This window comes from Bos taurus, chromosome 4 (genome assembly GCF_002263795.3).
Source record: "Bos taurus isolate L1 Dominette 01449 registration number 42190680 breed Hereford chromosome 4, ARS-UCD2.0, whole genome shotgun sequence".
Classification (NCBI taxonomy): domain Eukaryota; kingdom Metazoa; phylum Chordata; class Mammalia; order Artiodactyla; family Bovidae; genus Bos; species Bos taurus.
The window spans coordinates 112,634,191-112,657,968 of record NC_037331.1 but is presented as its reverse complement, the minus strand read 5'-3'; the positions used below and the strand labels follow the sequence as shown (position 1 = coordinate 112,657,968).

At 63.7% G+C, this 23,778-nt stretch overlaps 1 protein-coding gene across 1 annotated transcript in view; it reads right to left on the bottom strand.

Annotated features, from left to right (window-relative positions):
• Positions 1 to 23,778, bottom strand: part of SSPO (SCO-spondin) — a 51,681-nt gene that overhangs the window by 19,653 nt on the left and 8,250 nt on the right. The window contains 46 exon segments of the mRNA NM_174706.3: positions 6 to 58; positions 598 to 692; positions 1,091 to 1,236; positions 1,440 to 1,571; positions 1,862 to 2,032; positions 2,203 to 2,249; positions 3,372 to 3,624; positions 3,867 to 4,031; positions 4,367 to 4,540; positions 5,421 to 5,512; positions 5,639 to 5,764; positions 5,913 to 6,042; positions 6,198 to 6,320; positions 6,463 to 6,642; positions 7,335 to 7,499; positions 7,599 to 7,778; positions 8,450 to 8,593; positions 8,891 to 9,055; positions 10,320 to 10,383; positions 11,080 to 11,152; positions 11,641 to 11,779; positions 11,878 to 12,046; positions 12,833 to 12,942; positions 13,050 to 13,259; positions 13,550 to 13,654; positions 14,514 to 14,568; positions 14,721 to 14,874; positions 15,450 to 15,600; positions 15,710 to 15,892; positions 15,980 to 16,120; positions 16,222 to 16,374; positions 16,516 to 16,747; positions 16,837 to 16,928; positions 18,119 to 18,355; positions 18,805 to 19,026; positions 19,205 to 19,438; positions 19,638 to 19,807; positions 19,892 to 19,988; positions 20,108 to 20,257; positions 20,583 to 20,692; positions 20,779 to 20,906; positions 21,031 to 21,227; positions 22,111 to 22,245; positions 22,589 to 22,845; positions 23,101 to 23,195; positions 23,316 to 23,505. Coding sequence (NP_777131.2) covers positions 6 to 58; positions 598 to 692; positions 1,091 to 1,236; positions 1,440 to 1,571; positions 1,862 to 2,032; positions 2,203 to 2,249; positions 3,372 to 3,624; positions 3,867 to 4,031; positions 4,367 to 4,540; positions 5,421 to 5,512; positions 5,639 to 5,764; positions 5,913 to 6,042; positions 6,198 to 6,320; positions 6,463 to 6,642; positions 7,335 to 7,499; positions 7,599 to 7,778; positions 8,450 to 8,593; positions 8,891 to 9,055; positions 10,320 to 10,383; positions 11,080 to 11,152; positions 11,641 to 11,779; positions 11,878 to 12,046; positions 12,833 to 12,942; positions 13,050 to 13,259; positions 13,550 to 13,654; positions 14,514 to 14,568; positions 14,721 to 14,874; positions 15,450 to 15,600; positions 15,710 to 15,892; positions 15,980 to 16,120; positions 16,222 to 16,374; positions 16,516 to 16,747; positions 16,837 to 16,928; positions 18,119 to 18,355; positions 18,805 to 19,026; positions 19,205 to 19,438; positions 19,638 to 19,807; positions 19,892 to 19,988; positions 20,108 to 20,257; positions 20,583 to 20,692; positions 20,779 to 20,906; positions 21,031 to 21,227; positions 22,111 to 22,245; positions 22,589 to 22,845; positions 23,101 to 23,195; positions 23,316 to 23,505 — 6,794 coding nt within the window.

The following is a 23,778-nucleotide window of genomic DNA, read 5'->3' as shown; positions in this document are numbered from 1 at the left end:
CTCACCCTCCTTACAGGGCCAGGAGGTGCAGTTAGTGATGAGCCCAGAGACACAGGAGCTGGTGGAGAAGCAGCAGATGGTGGGGGAGCTCTTACAGGCTGAATCTGTCCCCTCAAATTCACATGTCAGAGCCCTAACATGTGAGCGTGACTGCAGAATTGTGACCTTGTTTGGAGAGGGGGGTCTTTGCAGAGGTGATCAAGTTAAAATGGAGCCGTTAGGGTGACCCCAACACAATGTGACTGCTGTCCTTCTACAAAGGTACAGACAGAGGGGATGTGAAGACCCAGGGAGGATATGGCCATGTGAAGCTGGTGGGAGGGATGCAGCCACAGGCCAGGGGAGGCCAGGAATTGCCCACAAACTCCACAAGATGAGTGGGACTGGGAACAGCCCCAGCAGACAGAGACAGGTGGGAAGAGGGAGACTGATGAGGAGGGGGCAGGCGAGGGGCACACGCAGGCTTACTGAACACTGTGCCTGTGAGAGGGGGCGTCTCTGTGGCCCATGGAGGCCAAGACTCCCCCACCCCCAATGCAGAGGAGAGACAGAGGGTCCTTGGGATCACAGGGCCGTTGCAGGGGGCGGCATCCTCACCAATTCTCACATGGACGAAGCACAGCACTGCCTGGGGGGTGGAGGCGTCCCCCATGGGTGCAGGGGCAGTCCTGGGTGGGCACGCACACGTTGTTCTGGAATCAAAAACCCTCCACTGCCTTCTGGTTTCCAGCGCGTTCTGCCCACGCTCCCCCAAAGCAGAGCTCAGCACCCACCTGGCAGGCACCCACCCTCAAATGTCACGGATACTCCTTCCAAACACCCATTTCTTCCCAATTTCCAGCACTGGGTAAATGCACACCATCAGGTGCAAGGGCCATGGGGAGGGGCATGGACCCCCAATTTCTGGGAGAAAAGACCTGATGGCCACTCACCCAGGGTCACGTGCTGGTCATGGAGCTGGCAGAGCAGAACCACGTGTCCCAAGTTCAGCACTCTGTCCTCAACCCTGCAGGCTCTCCCTCCCTCCCACCCCACACTCTTGGCTTTGCCCCTGCCCAGGCCCTGAGGAGGCCAGGCAGGGGACACTCACCAGCAGGAGCATCCCGGAAGGGCAGTAGCAGCCAGGGTGGCAGGGCTGGTCAGCCCCTCTTGGGGCGCTGAGCTCTGCACAGGACGCAGGCCCCTGGGCACAGTCCAGCCACCGCTTGCCCGGGGGACACACACCGGGCGCTGGCCCTGGGGGACACAGGTGGACAGCTCAGCCCAGGCACGTTCGATTCTCCCCCAGGGTCTCCCCCCGGGGGGAAGGCATCAGCTCTAGGTGTGGCCGGGAAGGTCATGGGGTTCCCCGGAAGCTCCAAAATAGGAGTTCCTGGGGGGACAGGGAGGGGTTGATGGAGCTCTGGGAGGGGTAGGGAGGAGAAGGTGGGTGCCCTCACCCGCACAGGGCTGCAGACCACAGGTGGAGAAGTCCACGGGGCTGGGCCCGCTGCTCCCTCGGGTGCGATTCCGGTAGCCGCCCCCACAGGGCACAGAGCATGGAGACCAGGGGCCCCACTCCCCACCAGGACCTGGGGTGACACCCAGGTCACTGCAGGCCCTGCCCGTCACACCCAGGCCCCCCCGGTCACTCCACCCCCCGGATCCCAGGCCCCAGCAACCTCACACCCACCTCCAGACACCTCACCCCTCCTCAGGAGGCCCCAGGATACCACCTGGAACAGGGCTTCCAGGGAGGACCCCTCTTAGAGCTCCCGGGGAACCACACCCTCATGCCATCTCCTTGGGCAGGCCCTTGCACCTGTCCCGGGATCCACGGCAGGGAGTCCCCAGGTTTGAGGACCCCAGTTGCGGCTCTCACCTCCGCATGGCCGCAGGCTGCAGAATTCAGCCTCCATGTTGGGGCCCTGGCACGCAGCCCCCCCGAAGGCAGCAGGGGGAGCTGTGCCCGCCCGGAAGCGCCGCCGAACGCCCACGTTACAGCTGCGGCTGCAGAGACTCCACGGGGTCCAGGGGCTCCAGCCACAGGCCACTGCCAGGGTGGGTGTGGGGGAGAGACACGGGATGTGTGAGACAGGTCAAGTCCTCCCTGGACCCCAACTTCCTGAAGGCACCCCCGACACCACCAGGTTGATTACTGAAGGGACCAGAATCCCTGAGACCCAACCACTGCCAATTCCTTGGCCCCGAGTATGGGGGTACCTGGGCAGGGCTCCGAGGCACACACCATCTCACCAGAGATACAGGTGCTGCAGAGAGAGGACCCAGGGAGGCCACAGTCAGCCTTCCCCTTGCACCCCTGTGTACCTGCCCCCAGGGAGAAGAGGCTGGGACGCGGTGTCCACCACACAGAAGAGGAACCCGAGGGTCTGGGAAGTAAAGCAAGTTGCCCTACATCCCACGTGGAGTTCGTGAGTGACCAAGGATTCTCACCCAGCCTCCTCCCCCAATTCCACCCTCCACGAGCTCCCTGACACCCCCAGGCACCATGCTGCCCTCTGTCCCATGGTTTTATTGCCTTGATAAAAAGAATTTGCCTTTTTGTAATTTTATTCCATTTATATTTATTAAACACTGTAGAGATGGTTTTGAGTGACTCTTCCAGGACAGTTAGGAGCTACTCAGAAGGAGTAGATACTAGTTTGAGTCTCCTGGATTTCTCTTTTGAGGTTTTCCTCCTTTTTGTTTTTCTCCAGTAAATGTTTCAAAACCCACTCCTCAAAAATGTTGACATTTCAGAAAAAAAAAATCTAGAAAGGAAAACGAGAAAGGGGCAGGAGAGAGAGGAAGAATGAAGGTGGGGATTGGGGGAGGACCAGGACATAGAAAGTAAAAAGGAAGATAAAAATGAACTGAATAAAGAAAAATAATAACAAAAAAAGGAATGGGGTTAGTGCCCCCTCTGCTGGCAGATTCCTGGTATCAGCTTTGTGACTTGGGCGATTCAAGGTTTCTGTGCAGAAATCAAGTGGGTCCCAGGAAGTCAATTATACTCAGGAAAGAGAAACAGAGGCAACTGGAAGGAGAACGTAGACCTGCTCGCCTAACTCTAGGCTCTCAGTTCAGTTCAGTGGCTCAGTCGTGTCCAATTCTTTGCAACCCCATGGATTGCAGCATGCCAGGCCTCCCTGTCCAGCACCAACTCTCAGAACAACTCTAGGCTCTAGATCCATCATAAATCACCTCCTTCAACTGAGCCTCGGTCTCCCCATAAGTAAACAAGCTAGATAGTTCCTACAGACGCCCGCCCTTCCGGGCTTCATGTCAGGATGGAGGCATGCTGAGCACCCCCGCTGCTGGTGGGAGTCCACGCCCACCCACCTCGTGGCTACGGGCCTCCCCACTCCACGCTCCCCGACCCTGATGCCCACCAGTTGCTGCAGGAGTCCAGCCGGGCCACTGCTCCGGGGGCATAGAGCTGCCCGCGCAGCTGGCAGGGGCACTGACTCGGAGGCAGGCAGCTGCTGTTGTGCAGGAAGAGGCCCGCAGGGCAGGCGCAGCCAGCGGTGCAGACGCCAGTGCACTCCACCCCAGGGCCCCGCGCCAGGCACAGCCCGGGGCACGGGCCCCCCTCCCAGCGGCACTGCTCTGCTGAGCGGAACACCATGTCGCCCGGGCACTGGGCTGCACAGGGAAGACAGAGCAGGTCTCGGCAGGGGGCACACGGAAGGGCCTGGGAGATGGGAGGGTGTGTGGGGGAGGAAGCTGGGGGCTGAAGGAGACAGGAAATAGGGCCAAGTCAGCTCAAGGCACAGCCTTTCCTGGAGGCAGAGGTCAGTGCCAAGCGAAGGTGGGTGGGGAGAAGGTCAGCACCCCCCGGGGCCGGCTGGTCGAAGCGGGCTGGAGAACGGGAAGGGGACATTCACCTGTGCAGGGCTGCGTGTTGCAGTCCCTGGTCTGGCTGTGGGGTCCCTGGCACCCGGGGTCCCCAGGAGCCGAGGCAGAGCACCTGCGCCCTCGGGTCTGGACGCCCCCATTACATGGGGCAGAGCAGGCGGACCAGGCGGCCCACTGACCCCAGACACCCAGCCCTGGGAGGAAGAGACAGCCAACAACGGTCAGGGACGTGGCAGAGATGGGGGATGGCCAGGGTGGGCGGGGGGGGGGGGGGGGCGGTCCGGAGGTCTGCAGGGTCTGAACAGCAGCCTCAGCCCCCACCACACCCACACCTCCAGGGCTGCCCTCAACACGCTTTCAGGCCAGGTCCACCCTGTGCATCCTCCGCTGGGCTTCCGGGGGGGCTATGACTGGGGGCCAGGGAGAAGCTTCTGGGCAACAGCCAGGTTTGCCTCCACCCTTCCCAAAGTGTTCTTCTCTTCATCCATGCCTCACCCCACCCGAGGGCCCCCCCCAGAAGGTGCCATACCTAGGCACACAGGGGGGCTGCAGGGCTCCTCCTCGGTGGCCTCTCCTATGCAGGACGTGTCCCCGGGGCCGGGGCAGAGCCGGGAACGGCTGCGCAGGGCTGGGCCCCCTCCAGGGACGAGGCAGCTCTGGGAGCAGGCAGACCAGGGAGCCCAGGGTGTCCAGCCGGGCACCTCTGCAAGGAAAAAGGTGGGAGGCTGAATGGGGCCCTGCAAGGCGGGGGTGGCTCAGGGCAACCGGGGTGAGGTCCGAGAAGCTACAGGGGCAAGAGAAGGGCTCGTGAGGGCAGGCATGGTCTCTGCCCCTGCGGGACCCCAAACGTGGACCCAGATCTTCCTCTCAGAGCTTAGCTTCCTGCTGAATCTGGTTTGCATAAACGCCGGGAGTCGGTGATGGACAGGGAGGCCTGGCATGCTGCAATCCATGGCGTTGCAAAAAGTTGGACATGACTGAGCGACTGAACTGAACTGAACTGAATCTGGTTCACTGGGCCCCCACCTCTATCTGGGGGCCTGGAAGGTACCTCCAAAAGCCCTCATGATTTCTTCCAGAGCCTTCTAAACAACGGTCCTTCATTCAGCCTCAGTGAGGAAATCCTAGAGACCCCTCAGACAGCCAGCTGCCATTCTCCAACAGCCCCTCCTTCCTTCTCCTGCTCAGAAACTGCACCCAGATCCCCTGGGCCCCCAGCTGCACCCCAACTTCCCTGCTCTCACCCTGCCCAGTTGCCTGCTCACAAAAGACCCACAGACCTCCGCTGGGATGGCTCTGGGGGCCCCCCCGCCATGGAACAAGGGCATCAGTCTTGGGCTCCAGGAGGTCCTGAACTAGCCCTCTCTTTCTGCCCCCGCCCCCAGGTCCAGCCTCACGCCTCCATCCTGCTGTCAGACACTTGCGCCCCTGCCCAGGCCTTCATCTCCTCCCGAGGGCGCCTCCTGAATGGGGGAGGCTGCGCCGACCACCCAGGACTGACCACCCAGCAGAGTGACCAGCAGGCTCGACCCAGCCGCGCTCTCCTGGCAGGATCTGGAGGACGGAGGCTGGCGGGGACCCACCTGCCCCACACGCCGAGTAGCAGGCCTGCAGCTCCTGCCTCTGGCCCTCACACGGGGCGCCCCCCGAAGCAGCCGGAGGGTTGGAGGGGGACCTGAGGAGAGAGGCAGCGTGGGCACCGCTCCCCACCCCGCCCCTCGCCGCCCCCCCACCCCGAGGCCCTCCGCTCGCCCCGTGCCGCCCCATCCCTTCCGGTTCCATCGCCCCTCTGCCTGCACACCTGAACCGGGCCCTCAGGCCAGAGCCACAGGAGCGGTCGCAGGGACCCCAGGACGACCAGGCTGACCAGCCGCAGGGCACGGGGCAGCCCCCTGGTTCACACAACAGGGCCCCCTTCTCACACACGCTGGGGGGGTGGCGGGGGGCAGGGGGCGGAGGTCAGGACCGGAAGGCGGGGAGTGGCCCCTGACCCTGCCCCGCCCGCCCCGCCCCGCCCCGCCCCCCCCCCCCCCGCCCCGCCCCCCCCGCCCCCCACGGCGGGCAGGCGACCTGACCATCGGCTGCAGTTATCCAGGAGGAAGGGCACGCCTGGCTGCTGCAGCTCTTCGCCAACAAGGCAGGGGCACTCGGAGAGGGGCAGGCAGCCTGCGTCCTGGAGAAGGAGCCCGGGGGGGCAGCGACACCCTGGGTGGGGGAGGGGGCTCTCAGGCCGGAGAATGGGGGGCAGCAGGGAGGCGGGATGGAGACGGAGGGCTGGTGGGCCTGCTGGACGCCCACACTTCCCCCACCACCCCCGAGGACCTTGCCCGCAGCACCCCTGCTTGCTGGGTGCGCCTCACCCTCCAGACAGAGTCCGCTGCAGCTCCTGTTGGCCTCAGGATCCAGGCAGGAGGGTGGGCACGGTGGCACCAGCCCCTTCCGGCAGAGCTCAGCACTCACATGCACTCGGCCCTGCCCGCAGTCTGGGGGATGGGGGTGGGGGGGAGTGGAGGATGGGCACCAGGCAGGAGACACTGAGAGGCCCAGCGAAGGGTCCCACAGCCCCACCCCCACCCCGGGGCTCCCCCCTCAGATGCCCCCCCGCCCCAGCCCAGCTCCTCTCACCTGTGCCACCTGCACAGGGCTGCAGGCCACAGGGTGCCCTCTCTTGGGGGGGCCCGGGGCAGGGGGCACCACCATTCTTGGGCGGGGGGTCCATACAGCTTCTCCGACGACTCCGATGGCCGCCCCCACACGAGACGCTGCAGGGCCCCCAGGCCTCCCACTCAGCCCACGCCCCAGCCACTGCGGGGGAGCGGGAGGAAGAACGGGGGTGAACCAGGCGGTGAACCCCAAGAGCTGCCACCCCGCTAGAGAGAGCAGGGCCAAGGGGCGGGGGAATCTGGGCAGTGGCCAGCGGGGTGGCTTAAGGCAGCGCCCCAAGGCCTCCGCAGCTTCCTCTCGTGTCCCAGGAAAGCCCCCTTAGGTGGGTAGGGTGGGTGACGTGTGGAAAGGCCTTTGGGGATAAAGGCTCTCGTCCCCGAAAAGGAAATCCCGGGGCGGCGCGCCCCCTGGAGGCAGCGGTGAGAAGCGGGGTTACAAAGGCTGCCTGCGGGCGGAGGAAGGCCCGCGTGGGAAACCCTGGATGCAAGGATGCGGCGGGCTGGGGCCCCTCCCTGAACAAAAGCGCCGCGGGGCCTCGGGCGCAGAGCCCGGGACCAGCGTCGCCGCCTGTTCACAGCCTCCCTCTGGGGCGGGCTGGCCGCGGCTCCAGTTCCCACACTCCGGCAGGAAGGGGGCCGGGCGGGGAGCCGCCTTCGGACAAGCCCTCAGTGGGGAGGCAAGGCTGGGATGTCGGAGGGGGCTGTCCTCCTAGAGTCCCGGAGCCGGACACACGGGTCCCAAGGGGGAGCAGGGGCATTTCCCCGTGAGGGTGTCCCACCTTGGGCGGGGGGCGGGGGGTGGTACGGGGAGGCCTGGGAGGGGAGGCCGGTTACCTGGGCAGGCCTGCACGAAGCAGGGCTGGCTGCGGAGCCGGTCCGGTGGGCAGCTGCCCCCGGGCAGGGGCGGCCGCAGTAGCTCCCGGCGCTGGAAGGCGAGGCCCAGGCCACAGCTACGGCTGCAGCTGCTCCAGCCAGACCAGGGTGCCAGGCCACAGTCCACTGCAGGGACGGGCCGGCCGAGTTCAGAGAGGGACTCACGCGGGAGCGGGCCCTCCCCAGGGCGGCCCCCGGCCTGACCCGGACCAGCCTCGCCCCTACCACAGCCATTCTCGTCCGAGCCGTCCTGGCAGTCCAGCTGCAGGTCGCAGCGCCGCTCGGCAGGCAGACACTCCCCACTGCCGCAGGTCAGCTGGCTCGGGGAGCAGAGGTCCCTGGAGGCCGGCAACCCCGGCAGGGTGGTGGTGGGCACGGTGAAGGGCACGGTGCCCGCTGCCCATGCTGGGGTGGGGAAGGGCAAGGGCACAGGTCATTCCGGCCGGTGATAAACTGACCCCTTCAACCCCAGGCCCAGCGCAGAACTTAACCTGCTGACCCTGGCCTGGCCTTCCCTTCCTCCTGATTCCTCCCACACCCACCCAGCCCAGCACCCAGGCCTCCCTCTGCTATGAGTGGGGTGGTCTTCCATCCACACACCATCTCAGTCTCTCTGTCAACAGCTCTTTGAATGTCCCAAGAGAAGCCAGAACAGTTCACTCCCCAGGTATCCCTTCCTGATGGATTTCCCCAGAGTAACTGGCTAACACTCCATCCTTCCCCTTATTGGCTTATACTTGATTGTTCTTCTCTTGATTGAAAACTAGGCTTTGAGCATATTGGTCTACTTTGATGGATGGATAGATGGGTTGATAATGGATGGATGGATGGATGGATGAACAACCTCCAAGGTCAGAGAGGTTTTATAAAACACCTATCCCATGCCGCCCCTTCACTACCAGCCAAAACACACACTGCTGGTTGTTTTAACCCAGTCGGTTTCCTTCCACTCCCCGTGGCCAGGACTTTCCCAGGACCTTCTCATATATGCTAAAAACAGAGGTAGGCACCTCCACAAACCTACAGCCATCTTGCTGTTACCACCCACATGGCACCAGACTCTCCAGGGTGCTCACCGCAGGGCCTCTCATCAGAGCCGTCCAGACAGTCCTCTCTCCCGTCACACAGCTGCTCCAGCTCCACGCAGCCCAGGACCTCGCAGGGCACCTGGCCTGGGCTGCACTGCACATGCGGGAAGGGCCCCGGCGTGGTGCTCCGTCCTGTGGGCGCCACCGCAGCCAGCTGACCGGCCATCGCCCCCTCCCCAGCCCTGTCCTCTCTCCTCTGTCACCTCCTAGCAGCCCCCAGCCTCCCTCCTGACATCCGCTGTGCCCTCCCTGCCTGCCCCTCGTGGGATTACGGAAAAGCAGGGAGTGGTCTCGGGAGACTTGGATCCTAGGCTTGATCCTCCCAAGCCCCTAAGCTCAAGCTATGTGACCTGGAGCAAAGCAGCCAAGCTCTCAGGGGCTCGGTTCCTCTACGGGGACGCCGTCTCTACAGGGCAGGAGGCATCTCACCAGCAGGAACCTCGGGCGTCACCATGGGGTGTGGGGGGAGCACCGTCACAGCTGCCATTTCCGGTCTCAGGGCCTGTGCCTCCGGTTGGGAGGTGGGGGTCACAGTCTGCACAGATCCCCCAGGACTTGGGTGAGGCTCGGACCCAAGACTCGCTGGCCCCTTGCCTAGGAGTGCAGGAGGGAGGGGGAGCCCATCAGTTCCCTGTCCCTGAGATAAGGCCGACGCGGGCCCTCCAGAGGGTTTTCCAGGTCTTGGGGTGGTGACAGGTGACACCCCACCTTCTGAGGGGCTTCAGATCAAAATGGAAAAGGGACTCGGTCGTCCCAGGGGCACAAGAAGGGTTTTAACTGAATGCAGAAGAAAAGCTGAGTTTTGAGTGAGATGTGTACTCTCCACTCACAAAGACACACACAGCAGCCTCCAAGTGAAACTCACCATAAAGTCAACGTTTATGGAGAAACACAAACGGCAGCAGGAGGAGCTGCCTGGCCAGAGACTCAGCACCAGCCCTTTACTGCAGGTACAGAGAAATCGGCCAGGAGCCTCCTGGCAGCTACAGGGAAAAGAGGGATGAACCTATTTTGTACAAGAGATTCATGCTTAAAAAGACAGCCTTTTTTCTAGAACCAGACTTGGGATGAGAGCAGCCTTCGTCATGGGGGTCTGCATTCTGTGGACCCAAGCGATGGTTCAAGCGGCTTCTCACAAGAGATGCAGAAGCACTGCTAGCCAGGCTTCCGAATAGCTATACTCAGAACTTTCTGGAAGGGACCATATGCACCAATTATAAGTGCTCCTGGGCTCACAGAGGGGGAAAATGAGGCTCCGGGCAGGTGGTGAGATGGACCCAACACGTCCCAAGAGAGAAGGTCATTCCCAGCTGCCCTGATAGCCCTCACTGGCCACCTTCGCTCTCCTGGGCCCTCGTGCAGGTGAAGGGCCAGGTGGCCATGGTTGCAGGGGGGGCTGGCACACAACGGGAGCCCCTTCCTTGTCCTATTTAGGACCCCGCTAACTGGGTGACCCTGGCTTCCCGTGCCCACTGACAGACATCTGCTGCCTGCAAACGCTTCTGAAATGGGTGTGTGCAGGGGTGGGGGGTAGAGGGAGTTCTGGGCAGCAGCCCACAGATGGGCCAGGGGCCTGGGGAAGGCAGCCACCCCTTGCAGGGCACAGGCTCAGCCCCAGGGACCAGCCAGAAGCCTCGTACCCTGGAGTCCAGGATGGTGGGCAGGGGCTGGACCTGGCCAAGGAGTCCACGGGGACCACACCTGCCTCCCTGAGCCCCCCTTGCTCAGTCAGAGGACAAGAAGGGTCAAAAAACTGAACTCCAGAGATGTAACAGCCCCCTGCCCTGAAAGAACAGGAAGGCTGGCAGGGGTCGGGGGGGTGTGGCCAGGAAGGCGGCCTGGAGTTTGGGCACATTACCTGTGGGGGGCACGGGTGACCCCCGCCCAGGATGCCAGTGGTCAGCTTCTGCTTCTGCCAGACCCTGCAGAGATAGGAGATGGTCAGCTGCCGGTGAGGCCCCAGCCCGGGGGCAGTTCAGCCTGGTGTCCAGCTTCTCATCCCCTCCGGGAGTGCACTCGGACCCCCAGCTCCAACCCTCTCCACGGCGCAGGGCAGAGCTGGGGTGTGCAGTTTTGATGTCGGGCTCCACACCCCCCAAGTGCCAGGAGCTCAGGAGCTGTTCTTCCTGCCCGCCCAGGCTTGTGCCTGAGTGCTGGGGTCACTCTCCCTTCTGGGGTCCCCACCAGGCTGTTCTCCTGTGGGACAAGTGCCCGGCCCCCATCTCTACGTTACCCCCCACCTCCCATCCTTCAAGCCTTGTCCAGGAAGCCTCCGGGGCCTATGGGCTCGGGTTGGCTCTGAGCACCTGATGCCCTGGTACCGGCCTGTGGGCATCGCCACGCTACAGGTACATGGGCCTCTACACCTCTCCCGTCTCCCTGACTCCTCCTGGCCCAGCATCCGCCCAGTGCTCCCTGCACCCTCTGGCCCCCAGCCCAGCACCAGGCTGGCCCCAGGAGGCCCAAGGCCGAAGCCCCGATGGAGAAAGGAATACCAGGGCTGCACAGGGAGGCCACGCTGTCTGACAGCGCGAAGGGAGTGAGGACCAGGGCTGCTGAGATGCTGGGGTGCCCCAGGCTCTGCGCCCTACCCGCTGGGCTCACGTCTCCCCACACACCTCGCTGGGCTGAGGGGGCAGCTGTCCAGGCTGGGCGGAGGAGGGCGCGGAGCTCCAGGCTGTGGACTCGATTCTGAGAGAAAAATAACCACGGGGGCTCCAGGGGCCCTCCCAGCTTCGGAAGCACCATCCCAGCAGGGGGTCATCCCTGGGCGGGCCTGGGGAGGGCACTGTCCGCTGAGACTAGACATAGGGATGCCCTCCACCGTGGTCCCAAAGGTCAGAGTCCCCTGCAGGCGTTGTTAAGCAGAGGGCTGGGCACCCCCACCCCCCAGTGTCTGCCTCAGCAGGTCCAGGCTGCGGCCTGAGAGTCTGCATTTCTACCAAATGCCAAGTGATGCTGATGCCTCTGGTCCAGGGACCACCCTCTGAGAACCACTGATCTCCAGCTCCAGGACAAGGGCACAGAATCCCACGTGGGAAGGCGCCTCTGAAGGCGCCCAGCTACAGCGACTCAGCACATCCAGACCCACGGGCACTTTGGGTTGAAGGTGACACAGGCTCCTCCCACCAGGCTGGGCCCCCAACCAAGGCCAGGCCGGGTGGCAGGGTGCCCCATACCTGCCAGCGCCTGCGGGTGGCGTTACGCAGCCCTCCTCATCGGAGCCATCCTTGCAGTCCTCCACACCGTCACACGGGGCCCCCCTGGGGGCACACTCGCCACTGACACAACGGTGCCCAACCCCTAGGCACAGGGGCGCTGCCCAGTGGGGACATGGCAGGGTGGGGGATGGCTGAGGACTCCTGCCCATCCCTCCTGCCCACTGCCATCTCTCCCTCCCCCAGCCCAGCCTGTACCTGGCTCACAGCCCAGCAGCTCCACCCGCAGGGGGCCGTCCAGGTTGGCATCACTGCTGGGGGCAGCCTGGTGGTGCCCATCAGAAGGCCACACCCGGACGTGCCGCGCCTGCACCATCCGGGCAAACATCCACACTGTGGAGGGGCCATTCCAGTTCTTGGGGAAAAGCTACGAGCATAGGGGTGTCTGCTCAGGCTGCCACCATGACCCTGCCCATTGCGCGCCCCCCTCTGCCCATCCCCCCAACCTCCATGGCATGGCATGGACCGGGCCATCCCAGCGATCATGGTCTCCCAGTATGAGTCATCCGGGCCCCTCAAGGCTGAGGGGCTCCGGTCCTAGTTTCCTGAGGGCAGGGTGCCCACTGCAGTGTCCCCAGAGCCAGGCCAGTGCCCACACGTGGCAAAGAAAGTGAAAGTGAAGTCTCCCAGTCATGTCTGACTCTTTGTGACCCTATGGACTGTAGCCTACCAGGCTCCTCTGTCCATGGGATTCTCCAGGCAAGAATACTGGAGCGGGTGGCCATTTCCTTCTCCAGGGCATCTTCCCCACCCAGGGATTGAACCCGGGTATCCGGCATTACAGGCAAATTCTTTACCATCTGAGTCTCCCTGGGGAGGATGCTAGCCCCAGGAGGGCAGAGTTGTGCCCAGCTACTCTCTGCACACCCCAAGGCCCTCACTGAACTCGCTATCACCCCAAACTCCCTCCCTCCACAGTAGGGCTTCTCACAGCCGCCCCCCATCTGAGCCACTTCGATCGTGTCTGATGCCCTTTCGACTGTGGCTCTTCTGCCCCACAGAACACTGTCCCTGCTACTAACAGGTGCTGAACAAGCCTCTAAAGTAGGAAATGTCCCTCCAGAAACAAGAAACCCCTTGGGAACATAGACTGTGGGCCCCACACAAAAGGGCATGGTGGGCCACTGGTCCAGGGGGCCCGAGTGGGTGGTACCTGGGGTGCAGGCTGAGTGCCAGGCTGGATGTCACGATAGCTGTGCCAGTGTAGACCATCACTGCTGACCTGGAGCCAGTCTGAGGACCCAGCCCCCTGCACTATGATGCCTGGGGGAGGGGCAGGGAGCAGAGCTAAAGCAGCGAGTGCCACCCCCAGCCTGCCATCCTCCACCCCTTCCTTCTCCAGCCCCGGCCTCTGCTGTCTCCCCACTGACCAGTGAGGTTCCTGGGCTGGAGCAGGTCGAGCTGCAGGTAGGGAGGCGGGGTGTGCCCCTGAGTATCAGCGTGCTCCACGGGGCTCCAGCCTGGCGCCCCCGGGGCAGGCCTCAGGATGGCAGCCCAGGCGGGGTGCTCCAGCTGCTGGGACGAAGCAGGCAGGCTCCCTTCGGGGAGTCGGGCCAGGCCCAGGGGTGAATAGCAAGGATCTGGGTGCACAAGAGAGGGGCTGGAGCCTGCCGGGGCCATAGTTAGGAAGGCACAAGGGGTGCTGTGGAGGGTTGAGAGCCCACCTGGTTGACCTTGTAGGGTCACTGGAGGCTGGTCCAGGGAGGGCAGGGGTAGGGAGGAAACAGGTTGGGCTGAGGTTCTAGATCCTTAGGATAACCGTCCTCCCCATGGGAGGCAAGAGGTACAGTCCAGTGATCCGGTCTCCCCTCCCAGGCTGGACAACCCCTCAGCAACATCCCCCTTCGGCCCAACAGCCCGTGGCCTTTACCTCCGGGGGGAGGCAGAAGGTAGGTGATCAGAGGGGCTCCGATCTGAGGGCTGGGGGTCGGAGCGGGCACGGGAGTGGCCATGGGGTGGACCGTCTGGTTCTCTCCTGGAGGCGGGGGAGGAGAGACAGGCTCACACCAGGCCCCGGCCCTCACCTCTCTCCACATGTTGGAGCACTGTATCTCCCAAGACTTCCCTGAGAGCTTTGGCAACAGCGCCCCCCTCCCACAGCTGGGAAAGGTCCATCCCCAAGTGAGTCAGGGGTTTTCGCTTCCACTGAATGTATTTAGAGAACACAAACTAAAGCCACCTGCCCAAAGCCACTTCAGGGGCCAGGACCGAGCGGCTGCAGTTCAGTTCCTGATCAGGGCTGCTGTCGCTAATAGGGGACCTTTGTGGGCACCAGAAAAGGGCATCTCTGGATGAAAGAGGTCTTTCAAGCTAAAGTCTGGTCCCCACTCGCCACGTAACTTGTGCAGTCAGCCACCTGTGCCACTGTGCAGGCGGGCGCTCTCCTAACCTCAGCAGCCTGTAGGTGCACTTTAAAGATATGAAATCTGGGCCCCAAAGTGCATCCGTTTTTGAGCCTTTGTATTCTGTTTTATTTATGACTCAGTTTCCAAGTAAAGACGATCTTGAAAAGTCCAACTTGGTCATGGTTGCTCTTAGAGGGAACAAGAAAGGAACCAGATCCAGCCCATGGTAACCGGAGAAAGGAAAGTACCCTCAAGGGTGACCTCGTTGGGGAGGTCAGAGGAGGCAGGCAGAGACTGAGGCCCGGTCTTAGGGCCCCCCCCCACCCAGAGGGCCCCTTCCTTGCCCAGCTTCCACAACCCAGGCTCCCCTCACCCTGAGGCTGGGGTAGCCAGTGCCACCCCCACCCCCCGGGACTTGGTGCAACCACCTCTGACTCCCTGCATCATCCTCCCCCTGGACCTCCTCTGCCGCCCCCCAGACCCACTCACCAGGCGGCACGCAGTGGCAACACGACTCCCCCACTCCCTCCACCAGAACCCAGTCCTACGGATGCAAGAGCCGGGCTGGACGTGCGGAATTGGCCACCTGCCCGTCCCCGGCCCGCTCCATCAACTGCCACCCACAATTTTGGCCTCTACACACCGCTCCTCGCCCCACCCCTGCTGGCCACCTGGGCGCCCCCTGGCCCGCCTCACCTGGGGGCAGCTGCCCAGTGGGCAGTAGGGGGAGCAGCGTGCCGAGCCGTCGTGCAGACACTGGCAGACCCTGCAGGGGCCCGCTCGCCAGCGCTCCCCCACGCGGTGGACCCGGCCGTCCTGCTCGCAGCCTTCACAGGGCTCTGTCTGGCACCTGGGAAGGGGGGCCACCCCTCACCTGGTGACCAGCCCACCCTGGCCTGCCTGAGGAAGGCATTTCCCAGGACTCGGGACTTTCGGTGATAACAAGTCCTGGAGAGTCCTGGGCCACAGGGGACACTTGGTCATCCCATCACCCTGACCCCACCCCTGAACCAGAGCGACTGCAGCTGACCCAGGAGAGGCTGGTGGAAGCAATTTGTGCCAAGGCCCTTGGCCAGTAAAGCCAGTCTCAAAGTGGGCTGGGCAGGCAGATATGGCTACTCCCCACCACAAGCCTCAACCTAGGTACCTCCAGACGCACAGGGTGCAGACCAAAGGGTCCATACCCACCCGCGGACCTGTGGGCTCCCTACATCCCCCTTTTGGACCTACTGGGCATAAAACTGATGTAGAAGGCCAAGGGTCCCCAAAGATGTGCTGGGAGTCCTGGTGTTTAGACTAACAGGGCACACAATGGGGGTGGTCCTCATCTGGGCTCCGGCCCGTGGAAGCACTTCGAGTGAGGAAGGGCGCACACAGGCAGCTTCCCAGCTGGGAGCTGGAGGTGCGGTTCCTGGGGTACGGTACCTGCGGGCCTTGCGGTGGAGGCCCCGGCACTGGTGCCCTCGACCGGCCGGGCGGGGGTTGTTGGGGCTCCGGAAGGACCACTGGACGCTCCGGCTGCCACAGGGGCCCAGGCACTCAGCCCAGGGGGACCACGCTGACCAGCCGCAGTTCACTGAGGAGGGGCCATGAGTCAGGGCTGGGGGAGGTGGGGCAGTCTGGGGGAGACCAGAGGCCCCTGGGGGAGACCAGAGCCCCTCAGGAAGGCTCGGGGTGGGGCTCACCTGCACAGTCTGGGCTGGGCTGGCAGCGCCGGGGCCGCCCGTCCTGGCAGACGCAGAGCTGGCAATCAGTCTTGACACGCTGCCCGGGCCAGTAGCGGCTGCCGTCCACCAGGCAGGGGCATTGCCGTGGCCACACGCACCGCCCCTGGGCACCCAGCACCTGCCCCGCAGGGCACCAGCAGCCTGAGGGAGGCCCGGAGTGAGGCCTCCCTGCAGAGAGCTCGGCCGGGCAGACAGGCCCCCCGCACCCCAGGTCCAGAGCCCCCTTACCTGGGCCACCACAGGGCCGGTCGGGGGGGCACGTGGCCTGACCAGAGATGTCATCACAGGTCAAAGGGCAAGGAACACAGGCATGGAACACCAGCTCCCCAGAGCAGGTGACGTTGGGGCAGCCATCCTGAGGGCAGGGCCCTGGGAGGAGGTCATCGCGGGTGGGTCCCCATCAGGGACAAGCTCCCCCCACCACTGCCCCTCCACCCTCCCTCCACCGTGCCCGCCTCCCGTCCACTCACGGGTCTCCCGGGTGCTGGGAGGGCCCCCAGGCAGCGTGGCACAGGTCCGGCCACCATTCTGGGGCGGATGGCACTCCCGGTGGCGAGCCGTGACGCCCCCGCATGGCTCAGAGCATGGAGACCAGCGCGACCAGGAGGTCCATGCACCGTCCTCTGTTGGGAGCAAGGGCCGGCCAGTGGGGTGGGGGGCGGCTGTGAGGCTGGGGGAGGCCCAGCGCCCTCCTCCTCTTCCCCCCTGCTCTCCACAGGCCCCACCCGCCACACTGGGCTCCTGGCACCCAAGCGACCCCTTACCTGGGCAGGCGGCCGCGAAGCAGGCCCGAGTCTGGCGCTCTGGGCCGGGGCAGTGCCACAGCACCGGGAGGCTCGGGGGCGAGCAGCGGCGACTCCGGCCCTGCACCCCGGGCCCACATGTCCGGCTGCACAGCTCCCAGGGGCTCCAGGGCCCCCAGGCCCCACAGCCCTGCTCCTCTGGGGAGGGCCCTGCTGTCCCCGCCAGCTCACAGTCGGGCTGCCCATCGCACACCTGGGGTCAGAACAGTAGGGTCAGGGCGACTCGTGCTTTGATGGCACTGGGGGCTCTGGCCTGCCGCACCACCCGCTCCCCAGCCTCACCTGCTGGAAACCGATGCAGAGGCCATCCGGGCAGGAGTATTCTGGGCAGGGAAGCCCTGTCCGGTTGGGGCCTCCTGGGGCCTGCAGCCTCTCTGAGAGAAGAGAAGAGAAAACACTTAGGTGGAAGGGAGAGCCACGTCCCCAGCCCTCATCAGACTTGGCCTCCATCAGGGGAACAGCATGCCCACCCTGTCCTCACCCTGGAGACAGGCAGGGAGCCCATCCCAGAGCCACTGAGGGTTCGGGCACAATTGGGGAGTCAAATCACAGGGGAGGAGACCCCTGCAAGGGGACAGCTGGGTGGAGCCTGTAAGGGGTGGGGCTCCAAAGGCATGGAGGGGTTGTATGCATGCTAAGTCACTTCAGTCTTCCGACTCTTTGCGATCCCATGGACTGTAGCCCACCAGGCTCCTCTGGCCATGGGGTTCTCCAAGCAAGAGTACTGGAGTGGGTTGCCATGCCCTCCTCCAGGGGATCTTCCCGACCCAGGGATCAAACCCTAGTCTCCTGTGTCTCCTGCACTGGCAGGAGTGTTCTTTACCACTAGCGCCACCTGGGAAGCCCAAAATGTTAATCTCTCAGTCGTGTCTGACTCTTTGTGACCACATGGACTAGAGCCCACCAGGCTCCTCTATCCATGGGCTTCTCCAGGCAAGAACACTAGAGTCCGTTGCCACTTCCTTCTCCAGGGGATCTTCCCAACCCAGGGATCGAACCCAAATCTCCTGCCTTGCAGGATGATTCTTTTACCACTGAGTCACAGGGGAACCCTGGAGGGGGCCAAGTATGAGATAAAAACCACAGGGGATCCAGCCTGGCTCAGAGACACCTTTGGGAGGGTGCAGGAAGGCAGGCCATGGGGAGGGCAGCAAATGGAGCCTATGGACAGCGCCACCACCCCCCCACCCCCCAACCCCCCCCCACCCCCCGCAGGTAGTCAGGACAGTGAAGATCTGACTTGCACGGACACAAAAGGAGCCCCCAGTTTTGGTGGGAAGAGGCTGAGGGGAGCCCCCGCAAACAGGTCCACCCCCTGCGGCACAGCCACTAGGCCGCCTTTTTATCAAAGACAGAAAGCCCTTTCTACTCTCCTCCACCCTCCCCAGGCTGGGTGGGCGAGCAGAAGTTTTCAGAGTTTCCCAGAAGAGATTCAAGGAGCACAAAACTCGCTCCAGGCTCGGATGCCTTAGACCTAAGTCACTCTCTCTAGCGGGGGCGCCCGGGTTGGGGTGGGAAGAGAGGGCGATTCGCCCGCCAGCGCGTGTCGCGCCCGGGCTCTCACCGCAGGCGCCCGGGTCCTCGTCTGAGCCGTCCGGGCAATGCGGGACGCCGTCGCACAGCTGCTCCGCGGCCACGCAGTGCGAGCCGCGCGCGCAGGGCGCGTGGTGCGGCGCGCAGGGCCGGTCGCAGCCGCTCTCGTCGCTGCCGTCGGCGCAGTCCTCCTCGCCGTCGCAGCGCCAGCCCCGGGGCGCGCACTCGCCGCTGCCGCACGCGAAGTCCAAGGGGCCGCAGGGCAGCGCTGCGGGGACGTCCTCGCTAGACCCCGGCGGGGCGGACCAACTCCCCGCAGGCCGGCGGGCCCTTCCACCGCCGCCGCCCCTCTCCAAGCCCCTCCGGGCCCCCTCCCTGCGCCCGGCCTTCCCCCCACCTTGGGCCCCTCCCCAAGTCCAGTCCCTCTCGCATTTTGATGACCGATTGGTTTTCCTAAAGCTCTCCCCTCATCCAAGAATTCCCAAAAGACGCCACTCCGTTTAGAGGCGGCTTTGAACTCCTGGGAAGATTTGGACTCTTTTCAGTCCTCTCTCCCTTCGCCTCCTTCATTCCGCTGTCTCCAGGAAGCTGGTCTGGACCCTGCTCCTTCCCCCACTCCCCACCATGTGCCCCTAGGTCTCCCCCTGAGACCCTGTCCCCTCCATCCCAGGCCTCCAGATGCCAGCTTTTTAATGCCTTTTCCTCCAGGAGGCTCACCAGGGCCGACACTGGCCAGGGGGGTAGGTGCAGTCTCCCAGGAGACAGCAGAGGGGCCAGGCAAGGTACCAGCAGGAGGAGTGGGCAGAGAGGGGAGGGGGCAGTGCCCAGGCCCCTCATCGGCACCATCCAGACAGTCCCAGACTCCATCACACAGCTGGATGGCCCCCAGGCAGGTACCATCGACGCAGGACACCTCCCCAGGGGCGCAGTCCACTTGCCCTGTAGCCAGAGAGAGGGGCTGGTCCCAGGGTACTGCTCCTTGGGATGCCCTCTCTAACATGCCCACAGGTGCCCACTTCTCAGCAGGAACCTGCATTGGTGAAGGAGGGGAGGCAGGCAGGTTGGGGCTCACGAGACAGATGCCTCGTGGGCTGGAGCCCGGATAGGGACCACTAACCCAGGCAAGACTCCTCGTCAGCACCATCCGGACAGTCGGGGTGCCCGTCACAGAGCCGGGCCGGGGGCAGGCAGTGCCCGTCGGCACAGGTCAGCGAGTCCTGGGGGCACGGGCAGCCCTGCTCATCCATCCCGTCTCCACAGTCGTCCTGCCCATCACAGAGCAGGACCAGGGGCAGGCAGCGGCCGGAGCTGCAAGACACCTGCCCCTCGCCACAGACCGGGGTGGCACAGCCTGGGGCAGAGAGGGCCAGCAGGCTCAGGACACCCACAGAGGCCCCCAGAGAAGCCCCAACATCAGAAACCAGGGTTGAACCCTGCCCACAAGCGGCTGGCAACTGGACCCGCAGCTTAGGAAGCAGCCCTAGGACTCGTGCTTCCATCGGAGGCCTGACCCACCACTTGTAGTGACAAGTGCCACCTAGGACACTCACCCTCCTCGTCTGAGCCATCGCCACAGTCATCCTGGTTGTCACAGAGCCACCCGTGGGGCACACAGTGCCCGCTCTCGCGGCATGGGGTCTCTCCCTCCGCACAACCAGGCCCGGGCTCCACACAGCGGCCGCCATCGTCCCCACAAAGCCACTGACTTTCCCGACACGTGCTGAGGACAGGGCGTCCGGGGATCAGCGGCAGCACTGGGCTTGGGCAGCCCAGGGCACAGGGGCACCCCCCCGCCCCTGCTCACCAGTTGTTGCCACAGTCCTTCTGCAGCACCGTGCCCGGTGGGAAGAAGCTGCCCCCCCACTCGCAGGGGCAGGCAGCCGGCTCCAAGCAGACACCTCCTGAGGGCAAAGACGGCAGGGCTCCAGCCAAAGGGGCACCCCATCACCACGGCCTTGTGGCCCCTCTGCACCCTCCTACCCAGAGCCCCCTCCCCTCTGCCCACTCTGACCCTACACACCATGCAACAGAGTCCCCTCAGGGCAGAAGCAGCCCTCCACACAGGCGACGGCCCGGCAGGGCCACCCAGGCTCAGGACGGTGGTCGTGGCAGGTGGCGGGGCACGTGGGGCCACAGGCCTCATACACCTGGCCCCTCTCACACTGCAGAGCTGGGTGTGGAGGAGAGAGGCCTGTGTCACCATGGGGCGAGGGCCCCAGGAAGCAACAGCAGTGGGCAAGCCAGCCCAAAGCGAGGCCCGTGGAGGGCACCTAGGTGTATGAATGGTGTGGATGTCTTGCTGGGTGCCTGCCAAGGCTATTTGCAACAGAGCAGTGATCTCAGCATGTTTGGTTCATCTAGGACAGCGTCTGGCTCATAGTAAGCACTCCAGGAATGAATGAATGAATGAATGGCTCTCAGGCCAGAAGTATCCCCAAAGGAGCTGAGCAGGTGGTGAGATGGGGTATCAAGGACCGAGGGCTGGGCACACTTACGGCAGAGCTCCTGGCTGCGCCAGCGCACGTGGATCCCGTGCCGGGCACACTCATCTGCATAGGTGGCAATGGCCGAGCAGAGACACTCACAGTCGCCCCCCGAATCGCAGCTGTGGGAGGGAGCGGTCAGCCCCCCTGCCACTCCCCTGCTGACACACCCACACCCACCCTGGGTCCCCAGGCCTGCCCCTCTCACCCGCAGGCATCATACACACACTGCTCGTAGTGCTGCTGCGGGGGCACCTCCACGTGGCACCGGGCAAAGAGCGGCTGCAGCACCACCCCGCAGCGGGCGCGGGCCCAGCCAGCCCGGTGGGCATTCACCTGCAGGGATGCCCCTGTGGACCAGCCAGACCCCTCCACAGCACCCCACCTCTGGAACCACCCCCCACCCCGGGTTCCAGCAGCTGCCCCCTTCCACCCTCCCCCCCTCTCCAGCCATCCTCACTGCACAGGGATGTGGCAGGTCCCCTGGCTCTGGGCAGAGAGGACCGAGGCGCCAGGAGTGGGCGGCCAGTTCAGCTGTGGGCTCCAGGACCCCCTGGCGGCTCCGAAGGTCGTTACTGGCATCTCCATCGAAGTCTCCACACAGGCCAGCCACCCTGCCGCGGAGCTGGGGGGACAGCTGCACCAGGACCCGGGTGCCTGGACAGAGAGTGTGGCAGGGGGGCTCTGGAGATGGATCTGGGGGCCTTCTTCAGGGCTGGGAGTGGGGAGAAGACCTGCTGGTGGTGGTGCTTTAGTCGCTCAGTCGTGTCTGACTCTTGCGACCCTCATGGACTGCAGTCCACCAGGCTCCTCTGTCCATGGGATGCTCCAGGCAAGAATACTGGAGTGGGTTGCCATGCCCTTCTCCAGAGGATCTTCCTGACCCACGAATCGAACCCGGATCTCCTACATTGCAATCAGATTCTTTACTAACTGAGCTACAAGGAGTGGGGAGAAGACCTAGACACATATATTATGTGGGCTGGTTTGACCATCTGACAAAGGTACCAACCCCTCAGTGGGGGAGCTGGCTCCCTCACATTTGGGGCAGATGCTTGGCGGTGACAGACATGAGACCTACCTATGGGGGACTCAGGGCAGGAAGTGAGAGCCTACTTTCTTAACTAAACTCAGGTTGGAGGTGGGGTAAGGAAAATCTCCAGAGGGCGGGATTCCCGAGTCCAGGACAGACTGTGACACCCTCCAGTCCCAGAGGCCTCACTGCAGATGACTTTTCCCACACCAGGGGCTGTTTGGATTTCCTTTGATTTCTCAGTAACAAGTTACTTCTAAATCACCCACTGCTTGGGTTTGGGTGGTGGGCTGTTAGGAGATTTCTTTTTATTTCTTCTCTCTAAAACTTGCTGGTTTTTTTCCAACTGTTTCTTTTGGCGAGGAGGTATTGCTTTCATAAGGCAGAAAGACGTAATGATGAAAGCGTAATTTGGAGACTCCGATCAGATGTGCACAAGAGGAAGACTTTCAGGGTGGGGGGGAGCTGCAGGGCATGGGTCAGATGACTGGGGGATGGGGTGCTGACCTCCATCCCAGAGCAAGGTGAGGCCCAGGTGGGTGCTGAGAAGCAGGAAGAGGCCGGCGGTGTGCAGGCTCAGCCCGGGGCCTGAGTAGACCTTGGGGGGCGTCACACTCACCCCATTCACCATCACTGCCCTGCCTGTGGGGGAGCAGAGGCATTCAGGCCCGGCCTCAGGGTCCAGGGGCTCCGAGATCCCCATGAGGCCCTCCCAGCCTCCCTCCCCTCCAGCCTTTCCTTTGCTTCTCCAGCCATGTGACTTGGAGCAAATCGTTAGACCTCTCTGGGCTTTAATTTCCTGGAGCCTTCCAGAATCAGGATTCCCAACCAAGAGAAGAGTCACCAGCTCCCCACCCCGGGACTGATGGCTAGCAGTGGGGAGATGTGTGAAACCCCAGGCCTCAGCTGTTCCCGCAGAGCTGTGATGCCACCCGGGTGGAGGCCCTCCTCCCTGGCCCACGTCATCCTTCAATGTCACAGCCACCTCTGAGCATGTGCACAACGGTGCCCTGCAGCCGCACAGTCAGCGCCTTGGTGCAGGTGAGGCCACTGGCTCCGCACGGCAGGTTTTGGGCGGAGACCATGAACTGGCCACTGGCCTCTCGCACCAGCAGGTACTCGCAGGCCCCGGGGAAGGTGAGGGCCAGCCCGTCGAACGTCACATAGTGAGGGGCGCCTGACGCCCGGCACCGTCCATCGCACCGCTGGCCCGTGCAGTGCCACTGCTGACCCTGGCACACGCTGTGGGCAACAGGGGAGAGGAAACCATCAGGAAGACCAGGACCCATTGCAGAGGGTCGGGGGGCAATGGGCTGAATGCCGGAGAGGCAGCAGTCCGGATTCCAGGCAACGCCAGACAAACCCTCAGGTCAGAGAGATGCTGGGAGCTTCCACTGTCCAGGCCTGTCTGGATATCCCGCCCCACCCATCATCCCAACCCCCAGCCAGGGGTCACTAGGTCACAGGGTCACAGGTCACAGGGCGGGGCCTATATACCACAGGTTGCAGTCCTCCTGGATTGTAGCATTGGGCAGGTACCACTGGCCGCCATGACGGCAGGGACAGAGCTCAGGAGGCACGCAGCGTTCCTCCTAGCAGAGGCCAGGGACAAAGGGCTCCATGGAGGACTGCCTGGTGCCCCCTCCCTGCCAGTTACACCCAGCCAGGGACCAGGGCAGGGCACTGGCTAGCGGAGCCCCTCCCAGACATACCAGCAGCACGGTGCCTGGGGGGCAGACACAGCCCCCCGGGCTGCCTGGGGGGCAGGTGCGGTCGGCATCAAGGCTGTCACAGGTGAGGAGGCAGGCTCCAGGGACATAGACAAGCTCACGGGGGCAGAAGGTCCGGGGCGGAGCACAGTGGTGAGCAGTGCAGTTCCAGAGGCCCCTCTCCTGGCAGACACTGCCGAAAGTTGGGAGGCAAGGAAAAGACCTCACTTCCAGGCCCCTGACCTGCCCTGGGACAGCCTAAGGATCCCAGGGGGTCCAGAGCCCCTAACCTTGTGGGAAGGTCCAGCTCCGATGCTGGATACCTGAATGTCTCACCCCCAACCCCAGTTGCCCCAAGCACAAGAAGTGTGACAAGCACCTGGCCACACCTGGGATTACACACTGCCAGCCTGCCCCAACACCAATAGGGGCCATTCTCTGGGCTTTGGGGAGGGGCCAAGATACT